The 18327-nt window shown below is 31.8% G+C and overlaps 4 protein-coding genes across 4 annotated transcripts; 1 reads left to right on the plus strand and 3 right to left on the minus strand.

Annotated features, from left to right (window-relative positions):
- The first annotated feature begins 683 nt into the window (after positions 1-683).
- LOC108484246 ((S)-8-oxocitronellyl enol synthase CYC2-like) lies at positions 684-2202 on the plus strand. The gene is made up of 2 exons (XM_017787963.2): positions 684-886; positions 972-2202. The coding sequence occupies exons 1-2, from the start codon at positions 848-850 to the stop codon at positions 2112-2114; spliced, it is 1182 nt and encodes a 393-aa protein (XP_017643452.1). The 5' UTR covers positions 684-847; the 3' UTR covers positions 2115-2202.
- Positions 2167-5028, minus strand: LOC108484247 (uncharacterized). Its single transcript, XM_017787965.2, has 5 exons — positions 4786-5028; positions 4646-4667; positions 4424-4529; positions 2796-2903; positions 2167-2384 (listed from the first exon to the last, which is right to left on the minus strand). The coding sequence occupies exons 1-5, from the start codon at positions 4844-4846 to the stop codon at positions 2283-2285; spliced, it is 399 nt and encodes a 132-aa protein (XP_017643454.1). The 5' UTR covers positions 4847-5028; the 3' UTR covers positions 2167-2282.
- Positions 5029-7377: 2349 nt separating this feature from the next.
- LOC108484211 (probable protein phosphatase 2C 63) lies at positions 7378-9980 on the minus strand. Its single transcript, XM_017787917.2, is given in 5 exon segments — positions 7378-7961; positions 8061-8297; positions 8653-8793; positions 8796-9025; positions 9438-9980. Coding segments are annotated over 5 exon segments (1149 nt in total). The 5' UTR covers positions 9706-9980; the 3' UTR covers positions 7378-7688.
- A 512-nt stretch (positions 9981-10492) lies between these two features.
- LOC128290488 (probable protein phosphatase 2C 63) lies at positions 10493-12154 on the minus strand. The gene is made up of 3 exons (XM_053026137.1): positions 11696-12154; positions 10920-11293; positions 10493-10564 (listed from the first exon to the last, which is right to left on the minus strand). The coding sequence occupies exons 1-3, from the start codon at positions 11961-11963 to the stop codon at positions 10493-10495; spliced, it is 714 nt and encodes a 237-aa protein (XP_052882097.1). The 5' UTR covers positions 11964-12154.
- Positions 12155-18327: the final 6173 nt, after the last annotated feature.

Raw genomic sequence — 18327 nt, forward strand, 5'->3', positions numbered from 1 at the left:
GGTTTTAAAAAATAAATAATAATAATAATATGACCAATTCAATTATTGAAGGATTTACACATTTATTCATCAATTAACCCATTTTCCACGTCCTTTCTGAATTTTTTAAAAAAATTCCGCCACTTAATTTATTTTATATAATATATATGTGTTGTATCCATGTTTATTCAAATAAATTAAAAATAAAAGGGTAAACTATAAAAATAGTCATTGTTATTTGCCTCATATTACATTTTAGTCATTTATGTTTAAAATGTTACGTTTTAGTCACTTACGTTATCGTTTGTTACAAAGTAATCACTTTACCATTAAGCTTCGTTACATCTTTAACAGTATCTTACATGGCAGTCCAAATAGATTTTTAATGACAACTTAAATATCCAGTTACTGGGATGATAATAGATTTTTAATTAAATAAATTTAATTTAGATTGTCACGTAGTACATCTAAGTTGGTATTTAGAATCCATTTAGATTGTCACATAGGACTACCGTTAGGGAGGTAACGGAGTTTAACGGCAAAGTAACCACTTCGTAACAAAATGATAACATAAGTGACTAAAATGTAATCACAGACAAACAAAAGTGATTATTTTTATAATTTATCCGAACTAAAATTATTATTATTATTATTATTATTATTATTATAAAGAAATCAAATTGATAACAAGTTCTTGTTGAGCTGTAGTTGATATATGTAAATAGATAAGATTGTTTTTTTTTTTCTTTCTTAAATTCCCAGACGTCACTTTTGTCAAAGCGGATCACTATAAAAACATTGCAGACAAAGTTTAAGGATGTAATTCAGCATTTTTTTCATTAATCGCAAAAAAAAAAAAAAACATACAATGAGTTGGTGGTGGGCAGGAGCCATTGGTGCTGCCAAGGTACGTTAATGCTCATTCATTTTTTTGGGTTCTCTTTCTTTGCATTTAATCTAATAAACCAAGATTATTATTTTTTTTTTTACAGAAGAAAATGGAAGAACATGATAAACAATCCAAATACAAGAGTGTTGCTTTGGTCATTGGCATCACCGGCATAGTCGGTAACAGTCTCGCCGAGATTCTTCCGTTCTCCGGTATTCCCGGCGGACCGTGGAAGGTCTACGGTGTTGCTCGTCAGCCTCGACGAGCCTCGACTAGTCATTTGCCTATTGAGTACATACAATGCGATGTTTTAGATGAAGAAGAAACATATGATAAATTATCAAAGCTTAATGATGTGACTCATGTGTTTTATGTTGCATGGGATAAGAGATCAACTGAAGATGAAAACTGCGTTATCAATGGCACTATGTTACGGAACGTGTTGAAAGCGGTAATCCCGAATTCACGCAAGTTGAAACATATATGCTTGCAAACCGGTCGGCGGCATTACACTGGTCCGATTGATTTGTACGGAAAATATCATGTTCAGCCCCATGATCCTCCTTTTCGCGAGGATCTTCAGAGGCTTAAATCGTCAAACTTTTGTTATACGCTCGAGGATGTTTTGTTGGAAGAAGTGAAGCAGAAGGAGAACTTGACATGGTCAGGTCATAGGCCGGGATTGGTTTTTGGGTTTTCTCCGTTTAGTTCGATGAATATAGTTCGGAGTTTATGCATTTACGCGGCGATATGTAAGCATGAAGGCGAGCCGTTGCGGTTTCCGGGGAACCGACAAGCGTGGGAAGGGTATTGGGATGCATCGGATGCGGATTTGATTGCAGAACATCAAATATGGGCAGCAATGAGCCGGCGAGCAAAAAACGAAGCCTTTAATTGTAGCAATGGAGATGTGTTCAAGTGGAAGGACTTATGGAAAGTGTTAGCTGACCAGTTCGGTATCGAACACTACGGATTTCAAGAAACCGAAGAGAAGGTGCCAAGCTTGGTTGAAATGATGAAAGACAAAGGTCCGGTGTGGGACAACATCGTGAGGGAGAACGATCTTTTGCCGATGAAATTGAATGATGCCGGAGCATGGCAGTTCGTTGATTCGGTGCTTTCGGGGAAGTCATTGTTGGATAGCATGAACAAGAGCAAAGAACATGGATTTGTGGGGTTCCGTAACTCGAAAACGTCGTTCAATTCATGGATTAAAAAGATGAAAACTCACAATATTGTTCCTTGATTTGATGATTATAATTTGTTCATTCTTTTTGTTGTGAAACATACAAACAATATTTTTATTTATCGAAAATTAAATCATATTTATTAAATGTCATTTCTTTAAAGGTAACTGCATAAACCGACTAGATTAAATTTCGGATCCGACCCGCTACGATTTTACTACAAAAATTTAGAGCTCTGAAAGTAATACAGCTAGCTGTTCATCAGACACTTTAACTTCAATACAAGCTCCCAATGATCCAGCAAGCCTTGCAGCTAATTGATGCTTACACTATACAAAAAACAAAACAAAATATGAAAATAAAGCAAATATATATAGTTCAGTCCCTCTCAATTTTCAAATTGAGCATATTGAGTCCTCTAAAAAAATTGGAGTAATTTAATCCCTTTTAATTCAAAAGTGAGCAGCTAAGAATAATTAATCACAAAATTAATGTTTTTCATCAATTGTACATAAATTTAATTGGTATAATAAATAATTTAGCTCTCAAAGTTTACATATTCTTTCCATTTTGTTCTGATTTAACAAATTTGATTAATTGTTTTTAGTTGCTCATTTTCGGAATTGACAAAGATAAATTGCTATAAATTTTTAGAGGGACCAATTTGCTCAATTTCAAAATTTTTACCTATATATTAAATGCAATAAAATAAGGGGAAAAAGGGAATAAAGAAATCTTACACAAAGCTGTTCTGCTCTGTTAATTACATCATAAAAGAATGAATAACAAGCACAATAATGTTCAGCAAAACAGAAATATTCTTCTTTTCTTCTAGATTCTCCCACAACCTAAAGCACCAAACAATGGGAAAAAAAAAAGTTTCAGAAAAATTTCCAGGAAAGTTCTTAAGATGGAATATTTGCTAAAATGATCACATTTTACAGATAAGGTAGATGACAACTTGTCCAAAATTCTAACTAGACACGCGTATGTGTATATATATATTGAGATATACAAATGGATATATATATATTGGTGTGGCTCAATTCTGCTTTGGGTTTTACCTCACGACTCTGCTAAGAGCCTTGATGAGTCATAGTTTCAGAAAAATTTCCAGTAAAGTTCTTAAGATGGAATATTTGCTAAAATGATCACATTTTACAGATAAGGTAGATGACAACTTGACCAAATATTCTAACTAGACATGCGTATGTATATATATAACAAATGGATATATATATTGATGTGTCTCAGTTCTGCTTCGGGTTCTATCTCACGACTCTGCTAAGAGTCTTGATGGGTCATAGTTTCAGAAAATTTTCCAGGAAAGTTCTTAAGATGGAATATTTGCTAAAATAATCACATTTTACAGATAAGATAGATGACAACTTGTCCAAATAGTCTAACTAGACATGCGTATGTATATATATATTGAGATATACAATTGGATATATATTGAAGTGTCTCAATTCTGCTTCGGGTTTTATCTCACCATTCTGCTAAGAGCCTTGATGGGTCATAGTTTCAGAAAAATTTCCAGGAAAGTTCTTAAGATGGAATATTTGCTAAAATGATCACATTTTACAGATAAGGTAGAGGACAACTTGTCCAAATATTCTAACCACACATGCGTATGTGTATATATATTGAGATATACAAATGGATATATATATATTGATGTGTCTCAATTCTGCTTCAGGTTTTATCTTACGATTCTGCCAAGAGCCTTGATGGGTCATAGTTTCAGAAAATTTTCCAGGAAAGTTCTTAAATATGGAATATTTGCCAAAATGATCACATTTTACAGATAAGGTGGCCGACAACTTGTCTAAATATTCTAACTAGACATGCGTATGTTATATATATATATATATTGAGATATACAAATGGATATATATATTGATGTGTCTTAATTCTACTTCGGGTTTTATCTCAAGGCTCACATTTTCAGAAAACTTTCCAGGAAAGTTCTTAAAATGGAATATTTGCCAAAATGACCACACTTTTCACATAAGGTAGCCGACTTGTCCAAATATTCTATGTCAAATTCTGCCCTTAGTATATATACTATGCCTAAATTACAGATTTAGTCTACATATTTTAATTTGGTCAATTTAATTTTATAATATTTAGATTTTTCTGTCCTAACCTTATAGAATAAAATAATTATTAACTGAAATAAAATAATTTAATTTAATTAAATAGATATAACATGAGACTAAAATTAAAGTTTTAAAATTAGAAAAAAATCATTAAAAACATTAAATCAAGGAACATGGATTAAATCTGCAATTTATGCAGAGTGCATGGACTAATAGGAGAATTCGACCAATATTCAAAAATTGAGATAGAAACAAAGAGAATGAACCTGAAAGACAAAACGACCACTGGGTTCACCGGAGATTTTCTTGACACCCCTTTGGTCAACTATCCTTGTTGCTCTCTCGAAGTTTTTACCAAACAGAAAATGCAAGCTACAATAAAAGAAAGTTCAAAATTAATCAATACCCACCATTTTTATTTTTATTTTTATTTTTATTTTAAAAAGCCGAAGAATAAAAAGATTTAAAAGAAAATGAGTATTTCTTACATTGATAGTTGCTCTTCATTTACTGGCCAATTTGGGTCATAAGATCACAAAATTTAGGGATTTAAAAAAGGAAAAAAGAAGAAGATGGAATTTAATTTCTACAGAGAAAGAATAAATAAGGGGGGGAAAAAAAGAAAGACCTGAATGAGTTGACTCTATTGTTTTCCACACGGATTCAGCAACCAAATGACTTGCAGTCATTCTTTTTTCTTTGGACGTTGAAGCTTAAAGGACTGGGTTTTGGTTATTTTCCGAGAAAAATTATACTGAAACGACTATTTGTATTTTCTTTTCTAGCGCACAAAATTGTAGATTTTCTAGGAATTTGTTCTTTTCCTCTCGTTTGGTACTTGAATGGGGTTGGGCAAAGGGCTAAATCACTTTTTTTTTCCTAAAATTGGTAACTATTTTTATATTGGGTCTATTTTTTTTATGTTAGTCCCTAAATTTAGTAATTATTTTCATATTAGGGCTTAATTTTTTTTTTCAAGTTAGTGTTTGATGTTTCTTTGAAAACTCTAAAGATTAGGCCTCAATATAGGAACAATTGTTAAGTTTAAGCCCTAAAACAACTGTCAAGTTCAAGTCAAAGCTAGAAAGTGGCAAGGTCCTAGCTTCCCCTAAAATAGAAAATTTTTCATTTAAACTCTTTATAATTTATAAAATTTTAAATTAATAAGGTAAAATTATACTTTAACCTCTCAAATGATAAAAAATTGATTTAAACCTTTAAAATTTATAAAGATAGATTATTAAAATAGTAAAATTACATTTTTATTCTTGTAAAATTAAATAATTTAATCCTGACCCCTAAAAACAATGGCCTAGTTCAAACCCCAATATAAGAACAATTACTAAGTATAGAGACCAATTTTGACAAAAAAAAGTTCAAACCCCAATATAAAAGTAGGTTTCAAGTTCAAGCCTCAAATAGTGATTTAATCATTTAACAAAATATTGAACTTAAAAAGAGTTAAATTGTAGTTTTGATCCCTCTATTGTGCTCAAATTTAAAATTTAATCTCCATAATTTTATTTGATGTAATTTAATCCTCTACTTTTTATAATATTATCAGTTAACCCAAGTAGCTAGAGTATAACCATTCGGATAGAGTACCAACATGATTTTTACTTAAAATCGTTTTAACGATTTAAAGTGTTAACCATCTTAAAATTTATTAACATTATTTTTTAAAGCATAAGATTCAAGTTATTAATGATGTAAGTATACATAAATTTACAATTTAATTCGGGCATACTTTACATCATATCAAAACTAATATTTAATGTCTAAACACATTTAGAAATCAAAGAATAAATTAAAATTTTGAATATTTTTATAGAATTAATACAATAAAATTTTCAATTAAAATAAAGAAAAATAATTTAAAGAAAAGTAATTTGAAAGAATATAATGTATTTATTAGCTTTATGAATTATTGAAAAGTAGAGTGAGAATATTAAAAGTTCATTAAATAGTATTTGTTTAGTGAAGCAAGTTGTATAATAAAAATTAAAAAGTGACAGACATCCTAACTTTAGCCCAACTGATTGTCGTTTATGCTTTAGTTTGGTTCGTTTCACCTAACAAGTTAGGTTATTGCTATCTAGTTGCCAAAATTCCCATGTCTTTCAGTTTTAAGGAATTTGCCTCACAAAACATTTTTTCCCTTTTGTTTTAGATACACAAATTACAAGCCAACTTTGTAGTGTTATTAGGTTACCAGAGCGAGTCAAATAATTAATTTTTTATATTTTATAAGTTCTTTAAAAGGGTAAATGTAGATTAAGAGTCAATATGATGATCAAACTTTCAACCACTGGTTAATGTAGTAGAGACTTTTGTCATTTTACTTAACTCCTGTAGTTTATTAAGTGTCATTTTTAATTTAAGAGTATTAAGAAAAATAAGTTAAATTATGTTATTAGTTCATGTATTATGAATAAATTGTGAGTTTAATCTCTATCTTTTAATTTATTTAATTTTATTTTTGTATTTTTCCTATTATTCAATTTTAGTCTTGATCAAATAATAGCTGCTATTTTCATATATTGCACACATAGTAAACCTACGTTTAATAGATTTAACTATTTTTGTTTGCATTAAAATTTTAAAAGTATAACAACTAAAAAGATAAAATTAAAAATATGAATTAAATTGACAACTGTAATTATAGTATAAGACCAATAACATAATATAATGAAACAATTTCATTTACAATTTGAATTATAACTAAAACTTTAAATTTAAAAAGAACAAAGACTGAAATTGATTAAATTAATGTACAAAAACTAAATTCACAACTTATATATGGTATTGTATAAGAACGAGGTACAAAGACTTTTGATTCCTTTCAATTTTCATTTTGAGCAATTTGATCATTTTAAAAAAATCGAGCAATTTAATCATTGTCAATTTTAAAAGTAAGCAACTAATAACTATTAATCATAACATTAATATTTTTTCATCAATTATACTTTTCTATCGATATAGTAACAAAATTAACTTTTAATATTTACATATCCTGTCAACTTGATATTGATTTAACAAATTTAACCCATAACATTTACATATTTTGTCAATTTGGTCATGATTTAACAATGTTATTTTACAATATTTACATATTCTATCAATATCTACACAAATTATATGAATATTAAGAGTTAAATTTATTATTACACCGATCAAAATTATGTATAATTGACTAAAAAAATATTAATAACGTGATTAATTATCTTTAGTTACTCACTTCAAATTAAATATAATATAAATATAATATAAGCGATAAATTTAATAAACCAATAAAACAATGTAGCCTTTTCGGCAACCGGTAGAACTTCAACCGGAACACCTATAGCCGCCAGAGTCGGAATCCGTCTCAGGTGGCTAAAATTACCTTCCAAACTCTATTTTTCTCCCAATGAAACATTGGTTTAAGGACCAATCCACCCTATCATTTGGTTTCTCTATACATGAATAAAACTTGAAAAAGAATAAAAAGTCAGTGTGCTAAACCTAATATTAACTCATTCTATTGTGTATTCAAGAAACTGTTTGAAGTAAATCTCCTTCATATCCTTCATCTGCATTGTATGAATAGATGTCGATTGGCGCCGTCGTGCACCCCATGGCATTATGTTTAACTATGTTATGTGAAGAGCCTCGGTGTTGATCTAGGTAGATGACGATTACGGTTATATCGTCATGGAAATGCCGTCTTATTCCCTTCTCGATTTTCTTAATATCGCCGTATCTCATCTCTCTTTTCTTTGCAACTTCTCGAAGTGCAGCACTTACCAGTCTCTTAGCAATACCCTGCAAGTAATACAAGCAAATTGAAAATCAATACTCTGTCATTCAGTCCAGCTGCTAATGAAGACTAAATTAACCAATAAGACAAAGGTGAATACTCACGGCTCGGGGGTTTCTGAAAACAATGTCTACGGCAGTTTCATCGCTCAACTGTTCCCATAGGCCATCTGATGCAAAGATCAGAAATAAGTCTTGCGGCTTAAGCTTTCTAATAAGGATGGAGGGTTCTGCCGTGATAACTGGTCTTTTAAGGGGAACAGGGTTTCCGAATCGTTGAAAGATTGGATCTCTATAAAAATCCGGTTTCTTCAAGTAAACATCACCTATAGATCTTGACACCTGAATAAAAAAATAAGTTCAATGCTTAGACCAACATTATCCATTACAGAGAACCATTTAACTGCTGAAGTTAAAGGGGAAAGGAATCAACAAAAGGAACCCAAAAAACCCGAAAAAGAAAAGAGAGAAGACTCCATATAGTCGCATAAGTTTAGCATTATGATTCAGAGGATGCACAATGCATAGTTGTTTTGTAAATGTACCTCTTCTATAAACATACAAGCAATGTCTGGAAAGAAAGATGTATATGCAAATCCATTGAATTCATCGAACCAAAACGTGAACTGTTCTTCAACCTGACTGATTCAACTTAAAACTCTTATAATTGGGTTTGCCAACAGATTTTGTTAAGTACCTGGATTATGCCCTTAATCCTCCAAACTCCGCGAGTGTAAACCACGACATGCGAATCATCAGGATGAAGAGCCTCAACCTCTTTCCTTACTTCCTCAACTCCAACATTGTGATCTGTTGATAGCCTCTCCGCCACAACCTTGTTTTCTTATCCTCCGAAACTCTTTTGCCAAGAACTGCTCTCGAGTCGCCGAGATTCGCCACATACAACACATCGTTGGATATCGCACCAACAAGGCAACATGATCCAACTGAAGCAATTTGAGGCCTTACGGGCAATGATTGCTTCACCAAATGTAAAAACTCTTCTTCAGTAGCATTGAACGCCTTCTTTATCACGTCTGCAGATAATCCCCCTTGCTCTGTAGCAAATTCTACAATTAAGACATAGAAAAATTAAAACAAGAACACAACCATTCACTGACAAAACCCAATAAAGCAAGGAGGTGAAAGGTGCCAAAAATTGAAATTAAACTGAATGGTTTTAGAATCTTGAGAACCAAATTCCAATTTCAAAAGCATAAAGATTTATATTTAGACAAAGTAATTCATATTCATTCATATACACAAATAACAACTATATAACCGTGCATGATACACTTGGAAGTTGTTCAAAATATCATAAACTGACAAAAACCCAAAATTCTCTTTGCCCATTAAAACACAAAAGAGTATTTGAATCTTGAAAAATTACATGCAAAGAAAACCCCATTTCAGATAATCTAAAAAAAAAAAAACCAGAAAAAAGAAATAAGAAAAAGATTAAAAGGGTCAAAGAACAATTACTGTGGAGAAATGGGAAAAGATGCTTGTTTACAAATCTGGAAGCTTCGGGTCCGCCATGACCATCATAAACACCAACATAGGTACCCAAAGGAGATGTAAAGACTTGGCTTTGATCTTCAAGGTTTTTATTGGCTTGAACGACGGCGATAGAGTAATCGCCGGAAGCATGAGGTTTAAGATCAGTGTGCCACATGAGACCATCCCCACCGGCCCTTAACCCAAGGCAACGTTCAAGCGGCCTAGCGAGCGACCGTAACATCATAGCCATCGTTGGGTTTTTTTGAATCGTTCGACCTTTTCTCCGTTATAACTTTTATATGTATATATTAACAACCTTCCTTCCCTACCGTGTTTTTACCTTATTGCTACACGTTTTGCTGTTGGGGTTTTTGCTCTTTACGTTGTAAAGAGAGAGTCTTTCAGGATTTGTTTGTATGGTTTTCTTTTTTGTTGCTGTGGGTTTTTTTGTTAGGTTGAAGAATGGTTTTTAAAGATATATAAAGAGAGAGAGAGAGTGGCGATTAAAGGGGAAGATGCCGCGTGAAGAGGAAGATGACCAAAGACCCGAATACTGCTGTACTCTACGCGTTTAAGTTTCCGTTTTCATTTTGGTAAAATTTCATAAAAGGACTCTGAATTTTCATTTTTTCGGATTTAGTCCCCTTTTCCATACTTTGATAATTTTTAACCCTCAATCACTTTTATTAATGCTTATAGGGGTAGAGGTAGTGGGTTGTCATGGATCTAACTTGAGACTAATTTTACCTTAATATTTAAATACATTATCACTTTTGCATTGTTTTTTATACACTTTATTATAATTTTTATTCTTTTCTAAATATACAAAAATAATATCTAATTGTACAAAATGTGGATGTAGAGTCAAGTGCTATATCCTATTATAATATTTAGCAAAATTAGAAGAAAAAGTTGACATCGAAACTAAAAATACCTGTTTGGTAAAATAGGAGTAGAAATATTAAATTATAATAGAAGGACTAGATATACAAAAATTCATAGTATAAGGATCTTCTGTAAAACATAAACTTTCATTTTCAATCGTTGAAAGATTGGATCTCTATAAAATCCGGTTTCTTCAAGTAAACATCACCTATAGATCTTGACACCTGAATAAAAAAATAAGTTCAATGCTTAGACCAACATTATCCATTACAGAGAACCATTTAACTGCTGAAGTTAAAGGGGAAAGGAATCAACAAAAGGAACCCAAAAAACCCGAAAAAGAAAAGAGAGAAGACTCCATATAGTCGCATAAGTTTAGCATTATGATTCAGAGGATGCACAATGCATAGTTGTTTTGTAAATGTACCTCTTCTATAAACATACAAGCAATGTCTGGAAAGAAAGATGTATATGCAAATCCATTGAATTCATCGAACCAAAACGTGAACTGTTCTTCAACCTGACTGATTCAACTTAAAACTCTTATAATTGGGTTTGCCAACAGATTTTGTTAAGTACCTGGATTATGCCCTTAATCCTCCAAACTCCGCGAGTGTAAACCACGACATGCGAATCATCAGGATGAAGAGCCTCAACCTCTTTCCTTACTTCCTCAACTCCAACATTGTGATCTGTTGATAGCCTCTCCGCCACAACCTTGTTTTTCTTATCCTCCGAAACTCTTTTGCCAAGAACTGCTCTCGAGTCGCCGAGATTCGCCACATACAACACATCGTTGGATATCGCACCAACAAGGCAACATGATCCAACTGAAGCAATTTGAGGCCTTACGGGCAATGATTGCTTCACCAAATGTAAAAACTCTTCTTCAGTAGCATTGAACGCCTTCTTTATCACGTCTGCAGATAATCCCCCTTGCTCTGTAGCAAATTCTACAATTAAGACATAGAAAATTAAAACAAGAACACAACCATTCACTGACAAAACCCAATAAAGCAAGGAGGTGAAAGGTGCCAAAATTGAAATTAAACTGAATGGTTTTAGAATCTTGAGAACCAAATTCCAATTTCAAAAGCATAAAGATTTATATTTAGACAAAGTAATTCATATTCATTCATATACACAAATAACAACTATATAACCGTGCATGATACACTTGGAAGTTGTTCAAAATATCATAAACTGACAAAACCCAAAATTCTCTTTGCCCATTAAAACACAAAAGAGTATTTGAATCTTGAAAATTACATGCAAAGAAAACCCCATTTCAGATAATCTAAAAAAAAACCAGAAAAAGAAATAAGAAAAGATTAAAAGGGTCAAAGAACAATTACTGTGGAGAAATGGGAAAAGATGCTTGTTTACAAATCTGGAAGCTTCGGGTCCGCCATGACCATCATAAACACCAACATAGGTACCCAAAGGAGATGTAAAGACTTGGCTTTGATCTTCAAGGTTTTTATTGGCTTGAACGACGGCGATAGAGTAATCGCCGGAAGCATGAGGTTTAAGATCAGTGTGCCACATGAGACCATCCCCACCGGCCCTTAACCCAAGGCAACGTTCAAGCGGCCTAGCGAGCGACCGTAACATCATAGCCATCGTTGGGTTTTTGAATCGTTCGACCTTTTCTCCGTTATAACTTTTATATGTATATATTAACAACCTTCCTTCCCTACCGTGTTTTTACCTTATTGCTACACGTTTTGCTGTTAGTTTTTGCTCTTTACGTTGTAAAGAGAGAGTCTTTCAGGATTTGTTTGTATGGTTTTCTTTTTTGTTGCTGTGGGTTTTTTGTTAGGTTGAAGAATGGTTTTAAAGATATATAAAGAGAGAGAGAGTGGCGATTAAAGGGAAGATGCCGCGTGAAGAGGAAGATGACCAAAGACCCGAATACTGCTGTACTCTACGCGTTTAAGTTTCCGTTTTCATTTTGGTAAAATTTCATAAAAGGACTCTGAATTTTCATTTTTCGGATTTAGTCCCTTTTCCATACTTTGATAATTTTAACCCTCAATCACTTTTATTAATGCTTATAGGGGTAGAGGTAGTGGGTTGTCATGGATCTAACTTGAGACTAATTTTACCTTAATATTTAAATACATTATCACTTTTGCATTGTTTTTATACACTTTATTATAATTTTATTCTTTTTCTAAATATACAAAAATAATATCTAATTGTACAAAATGTGGATGTAGAGTCAAGTGCTATATCCTATTATAATATTTAGCAAAATTAGAAGAAAAAGTTGACATCGAAACTAAAAATACCTGTTTGGTAAAATAGGAGTAGAAATATTAAATTATAATAGAAGGACTAGATATACAAAAATTCATAGTATAAGGATCTTCTGTAAAACATAAACTTTCATTTTCCCTTTTTTCATTTTTTCCTTTAAGTTTCTTTTTAGCTTTCTTCATGATAAAGATTATTTTAAATGAATATTTTATACAATTGAAAAGGAAGAGTATATGTTCAATATATTAAGTGGAGTATAATATGCTTCCCTCTTTTTGCCTCTAGAGAGTCAAATGAGGATATGATTTACATCTGCTTTTATGTTTATTATAAATAATGATCCTAACAAGTTGTGATACATGTGACATTTCTCGTGTGGGAAATGGGCATTTTAATACAAAACTTTCAAATCATGATAAACATCAGATTAGGTAAATTCTTTCTACAATTTAGAATTTAATTCTTATATTTTTATTTTTAGTAATTTAATTATTTTTTAAATTTTAAAATTTAGATTTAATTGTTAATATTATTAAAATTTTTTATTATATTTATTAATGTAACATTTAAAAAAATCATTTTATAGTTATGTAACTAAAAAATTAACATTATAATAAATCTAAATTTAACAAAATAGAGAGACTAAATTCTTAGAAATAAAAATATAAAGACTAAATTTTAAATTTTTGAAAAGTATAAGTACTTATGATATATTTTGACCTTGAACTTACTATTGACATACTTTTATATTAATATTATATATTTGTATTGTTTTTTATGTTTGTTGTGCGTCCAAAATTGCTTAAGAAATTTCAAGGAAAAAGGTTTTAACATAGAGGTTGAGACACAGAGCATGGTGAGTACCAATACTGTAGCTGACAACAACATAAAACAATTTGGTTTTAGTCTATTTTGGAAAACAAGTAGGGCAGGTTAGTCAAGCAAGGAAAGGGACATTGAAACCGATAGATACTTTACATTTTAAAGTTCACACGCTATCAAAGTTAAGGAAACTGAAGCACTAACAAATATAGATCAATGGAGAATTATATCTCAAAAGCTAGTTGTTGAAGTTGAGACAAACATGGTTCATATAAATTTCACTAAAAATCTCATACTTTTTAAGTGGGATTTAATTCAAATACCTTGCAATTGGGTACATAATAGAGATAGTATATGCTTTTTCTATAGTAAGGTCAGTTCCCACAAGCTCTAACCCAAGGATCTAAGCAAGTCTAGTGAACGACACCTCTGCCTACATGATAGCTGTGTCGCAAAAATTAAATCGACGCTCAAATCTATCAAAATACTGATTTCTGATTCAGAAAGAAAATTCAAAAAATTAAAACAAGGACTAAATGAGTAAATTAGAAAACGAAAAAGGGAAAAAAAAGTACAAAATGTTTAAACCGCAGTTTGGACTTTGAAGTAGCCCACTGCTTAATGAAAGACAGAAACATGGATATCCCCATTACTGAGTGCCACAAGTTCTAGTGGTCTACACGGTTAGTAATGCTAATTTACTAGGAAGTCACAGCAGAAGTAGCTGGGTAGTAGTGGTAGTGGAAAGTGATGTAAATAACAATAATATACTACATGGGAAGCACACCGGCAGTGGGACTGGACGGTATTGGTTGTTAGTGATGCAAGTCAAGCAGCAGTGGGCCTGGAAATTATGGTACTACTAATAGCTGGGGAGTAGCAAAAGAAATATCTGATTTAATGCATTAACAGAAGTAGGCTCAAAGTAATGACAGATTTTTTTTGAGCACAAAAAGAGTGAATTTAATCTGTTCAAGAATATAAATAAATGGTCAAATTCTGCTATTGGTCCATGTTCTATATGTAAGTTGCAGGTTTTAGTCTATGTACTCTAAAATTTCTGCTATTAGTTCCATACTATGACGTTAAATTATGGATTTAATCCACGTCCTTCAAATTGATCAATTTTAATCTTTATATTTTTCAAATTTTAAAATTTCAATCTTGACTCAAACAAGAGCTATTAAATTTTATTAAATTTCAATCTTGACTCAAACAAGAGCTATTAAATTTATTAACTAATGTGAAACGATTTTCTTGAAGCATTGTGTGAAAATAGCAAGTTGACATAGAATTACAAACGTGATAATATGTTTGTGGCATAAGATGTTGGAAATAACAAATTTTAACTTAATGAATTTATCAGTCATTGTTTAGGACTAAATTTTTAAAATTTGAAAAGTACAAAGACTAAAAATGACCAAATTAGAGTATAAGTACAAAATTTTACAACTTGTGCATAGTACACGGACTAATAGCAAAATTTTACCAGAATATCTAATGTCTAAAGAGGGACAAAAAAAAGTCTGTTGAAACATGATGATTATAGCGGGCAATTCTATAAAAAATAGCTAGGGTATCAAGCGCCAAAACAATTATTGAAAATTGAATACACTAGTGACAATGCAACCGACAAATTGCTGCATCAGAGTGCATGATAGGTTACTCCTATGAAATTGATCCATGCATAAACCGGTGATAACCCAAGCCATCTATCTTCCTAAAAGATCACATTGTACCTCTTTTCCTTATTGCTAAACCCAGTCAGACCCACAATTTCATTTTATGGATGCAGCAACAATAATGGGTCACAATCAACCATATATGACACTGAATCGTCCTATACAGATTATGACACAAGTTGATAGTTTAATAGTTGCCTCCCTTTTGATCATTTTGCACCACTCAACAAATCCCACGAAATAAAAGTAGAACAAAAGAGCAAAATCATGATTTGGATTCTAGTAGAGTTCAGAAAATTATAGATATGATATGCTGTCCTTCGAGAATTTAAACGGGTTGAATGGAAATTGGTGTCAAAGTAAGAATGGAGAATACATTTTTCGTTCAACTAGTGCAGCAAAAGCAATAAAAGTGCCATAAGTGCATTAATGCAAATGCTATGAGTTTCAAACTTGCAGAACTACTAGTTCTACTTGACATGGTAAATAATCACAGTAAAAACAACCAATGTAAGTGCTATGAATTTGAAACTTGCAGAGAGCTCTAAGCACCAACCTGTTTGAAGAAATGGACGCGCCTTTTACTCGCAGCAAAACTCCGGGCAGTCGCTAGTTCGAACTTAAACGTGGCCTACTTGAACTACTTAGACAAACTGGTTGCTGCATGACAAAGCCAAATTCATTATAGCATTTCTATGAAAGACACTCAAAATATTCATTACTGAAGAAGAGATAGCAACACTAGCTCAATGCACTTAACTGTTAAGTAATTTCCCCAAAGTAAAAGCAAATCACAAAGTAATGAAATATCAAGCAATCTTATCTATCTGTATATGTATTATATGTTATTGGATGAAATTTACAGCAATTTAGCTTAGGGCTCAGAACTCAGATAAAGTATCGAGAAAATTTTACATTACATAACTAATTTTCGGTAATTCAACTAATAGATTTAGCTTTAAGCTACTGATTTTCAAAGCAAAATAAATTAATTAATCAAAATTTTATTCAACAAAATGAAAATTCAATCTATTTTCACTTCCAAGAACATCTATTAATTCGTATACTTATTTTTTCCTTTTCCGGTTTTTCTTTTCTAAGCAACCAAACGAAAAACAAACATTAAGTGACATGTTAATAAAGGAAATGTGCAATGAGCGTAGGGAAAGGGAGAAGCCACGTGAGCGTAGGGAATACCGACGGAGAGGATCACGGCCGTTCAAATCAAGCCTCCGATTACGGCGACTGAAATGATTTCCGGCGCGATTGTAATTCCGATCAATTAAGGACCCAAATCCTGAATGCGGGTCTGGTCGTCGGCCCACTCTACCTTCGAGAGTAGAATAAGTCCGATGCGCTCGTAGTTCACCCGAAAAAATGGCTAAAATCCCGAATGTTTTGATCTGATTTGCAAACTAAGCTTCCATTTTTTACAAAAATAATTAACTTCATACTTTGTAAATTATATTTCGGATTAAGAAATGGAAACCAATAGAAGTTATTAGAAACCTTCGAAGAAACGCGGGAAAAAACTTGAACGGAGGGAAACTGATAAATAAATAGAAAATTTAAAGTTAATGCCAAATTTGGCTTAATATGATACTCTTTAGATTAATTGCAGCAGTAGTTCTCAATTTATGATTTAGATTTTAATTTGGTCCTAATCCTCAAAGAATTTTGATTATATCTTCAAAATATGGTTTCATATAATTAGCTCCTTCCATCAATTTAGCTATTAATTTAGGTTTCTCTCCTAAGAAATCCTGTGTTGCAGTAGGGGGTGTTCCGAAATCAAGATAAAGCCTAATTACTTGGCTTTACAATGACAATTGGCAAATCGGAAATTTTTCAAACCGAGTCAATGGCGATCTATGAAGGACTTTCTATTGCATCGAATAAAAGTTTCAGACAGATTGAAGTGGAAAATAACAATGTCATTCTGATTGATATTATTAGCAACGGTTATGGAATGGATAATAGTCTTTTAGAGGTAAGACTCATTTACTCTCTACTCGTGAATGGCTTGCAAGTTAAATTCCGACATATTCCAAGAGAATAAAATAAGGTTGTGGATTACTTAACGAAGATGGATGCTGAAGATTTAAATACGAGTTGCACTTTTAAATAGCCTCCAATCAGTGTTAGAGCATTGTTGTTAGCTAATCTTCAGCAACTCGAAACCATAGGAAATTCTCATTAGAATTATGTTGATGTAGTTGATTTCTGCTATTTTTTACCAAAAAAATAATATAGGTTAATTTCGGACATTCATTGGATGTTAAGAGGCTAATACAACGTGGGGGATATGTGGGCTTTGAACCCCACCCCTAAGAAGGTTTCTTTTTAGTTTTGTTATAAATGATTAAATTTAAAATTTGTAATGATAAAATTATGCTTTACCTTTCTAAAAAATTATTTATTTATTTATTTAAAAAATGATGAAATTATAAGTTAATACATTATAAAATTACATTTTGAATTTTCAAAAATTTATAATTCAATTCCAATGTTTAGAAATTTTCTAAATTCAACCCTATTAATGATGCTATATGCTTCTTTTAACATGTCAAATTCAAGTTATTTATGTGACAAATACATTATAAACTTGTCTTTACAATTTGATTCATGTATTTTACATGTGCTCCACTTCATTTTCAAAATGGCATTTAACATGCATTTAGTTAAATGGAAAATTATAATAAAAAATTTGAGAGTGAAAATTTAGATAGAAAATAAAATTGATGGTGCTTAATAAAAAAGAAGAATAAGAAAATGAATTAAAAAAGATTGTCATTGTGATCTATATGGGACAGATATACTCTAATAAGTGGCTTATATGTAATTGGTGATGGGTTTAAACTCCACCAAAGGCGAGATGCTTTTATTGCCTCTCGATAAGTGGTCGTATGTCCACGTATAATCAAGGCACCCATGTATGAAGTAGACTTTCAAGGTAGCCATTTACAGCACGTTGGCTCATCGTGGAGGCTGGGGACAAAACTCTCTCCCAAGGACAATACCTTCGATTATTGGGGGCTTCAATCGGTTGCTTAGAGGACGACACATTGAAGACTTCTCCGGAAGAAGTCGATTCCCCCTCAACAATTATATATTTATTTATTTCTTAACTATCGACATTATTTTGGTTTTGTCTTTGACCATGTTAGAAGAAAATCTATTGTACTTATCTTGAACTTAAAAATCAATATAAACTATTGTGG

The sequence above is a fragment of the Gossypium arboreum genome, chromosome 3, assembly GCF_025698485.1.
Source record: "Gossypium arboreum isolate Shixiya-1 chromosome 3, ASM2569848v2, whole genome shotgun sequence".
In the NCBI taxonomy this organism is placed as follows: domain Eukaryota; kingdom Viridiplantae; phylum Streptophyta; class Magnoliopsida; order Malvales; family Malvaceae; genus Gossypium; species Gossypium arboreum.

Excerpts from the sequence above, each read along its gene's own strand:
- LOC108484247 (XM_017787965.2), bottom strand. The coding sequence starts at position 4,846 with ATGACTGCAAGTCATTTGGTTGCTGAATCCGTGTGGAAAACAATAGAG. Across the intron at positions 4,668-4,785 it reads AATAGAGTCAACTCATTCAG|TAAATGAAGAGCAACTATCA; the intron begins GTCTTTCTTTTT and ends CAAATTGGCCAG. Across the intron at positions 2,385-2,795 it reads ACAGAGCAGAACAGCTTTGT|TGTAAGCATCAATTAGCTGC; the intron begins GTAAGATTTCTT and ends TTTTTTGTATAG.
- LOC108484246 (XM_017787963.2), top strand. The coding sequence starts at position 848 with ATGAGTTGGTGGTGGGCAGGAGCCATTGGTGCTGCCAAG. Across the intron at positions 887-971 it reads GAGCCATTGGTGCTGCCAAG|AAGAAAATGGAAGAACATGA; the intron begins GTACGTTAATGC and ends TTTTTTTTACAG.
- LOC128290488 (XM_053026137.1), bottom strand. The coding sequence starts at position 11,963 with ATGGCTATGATGTTACGGTCGCTCGCTAGGCCGCTTGAACGTTGCCTT. Across the intron at positions 11,294-11,695 it reads TCTTTTCCCATTTCTCCACA|AATTTGCTACAGAGCAAGGG; the intron begins GTAATTGTTCTT and ends TCTTAATTGTAG. Across the intron at positions 10,565-10,919 it reads GGATTAAGGGCATAATCCAG|GTGTCAAGATCTATAGGTGA; the intron begins GTACTTAACAAA and ends TTTTTTATTCAG.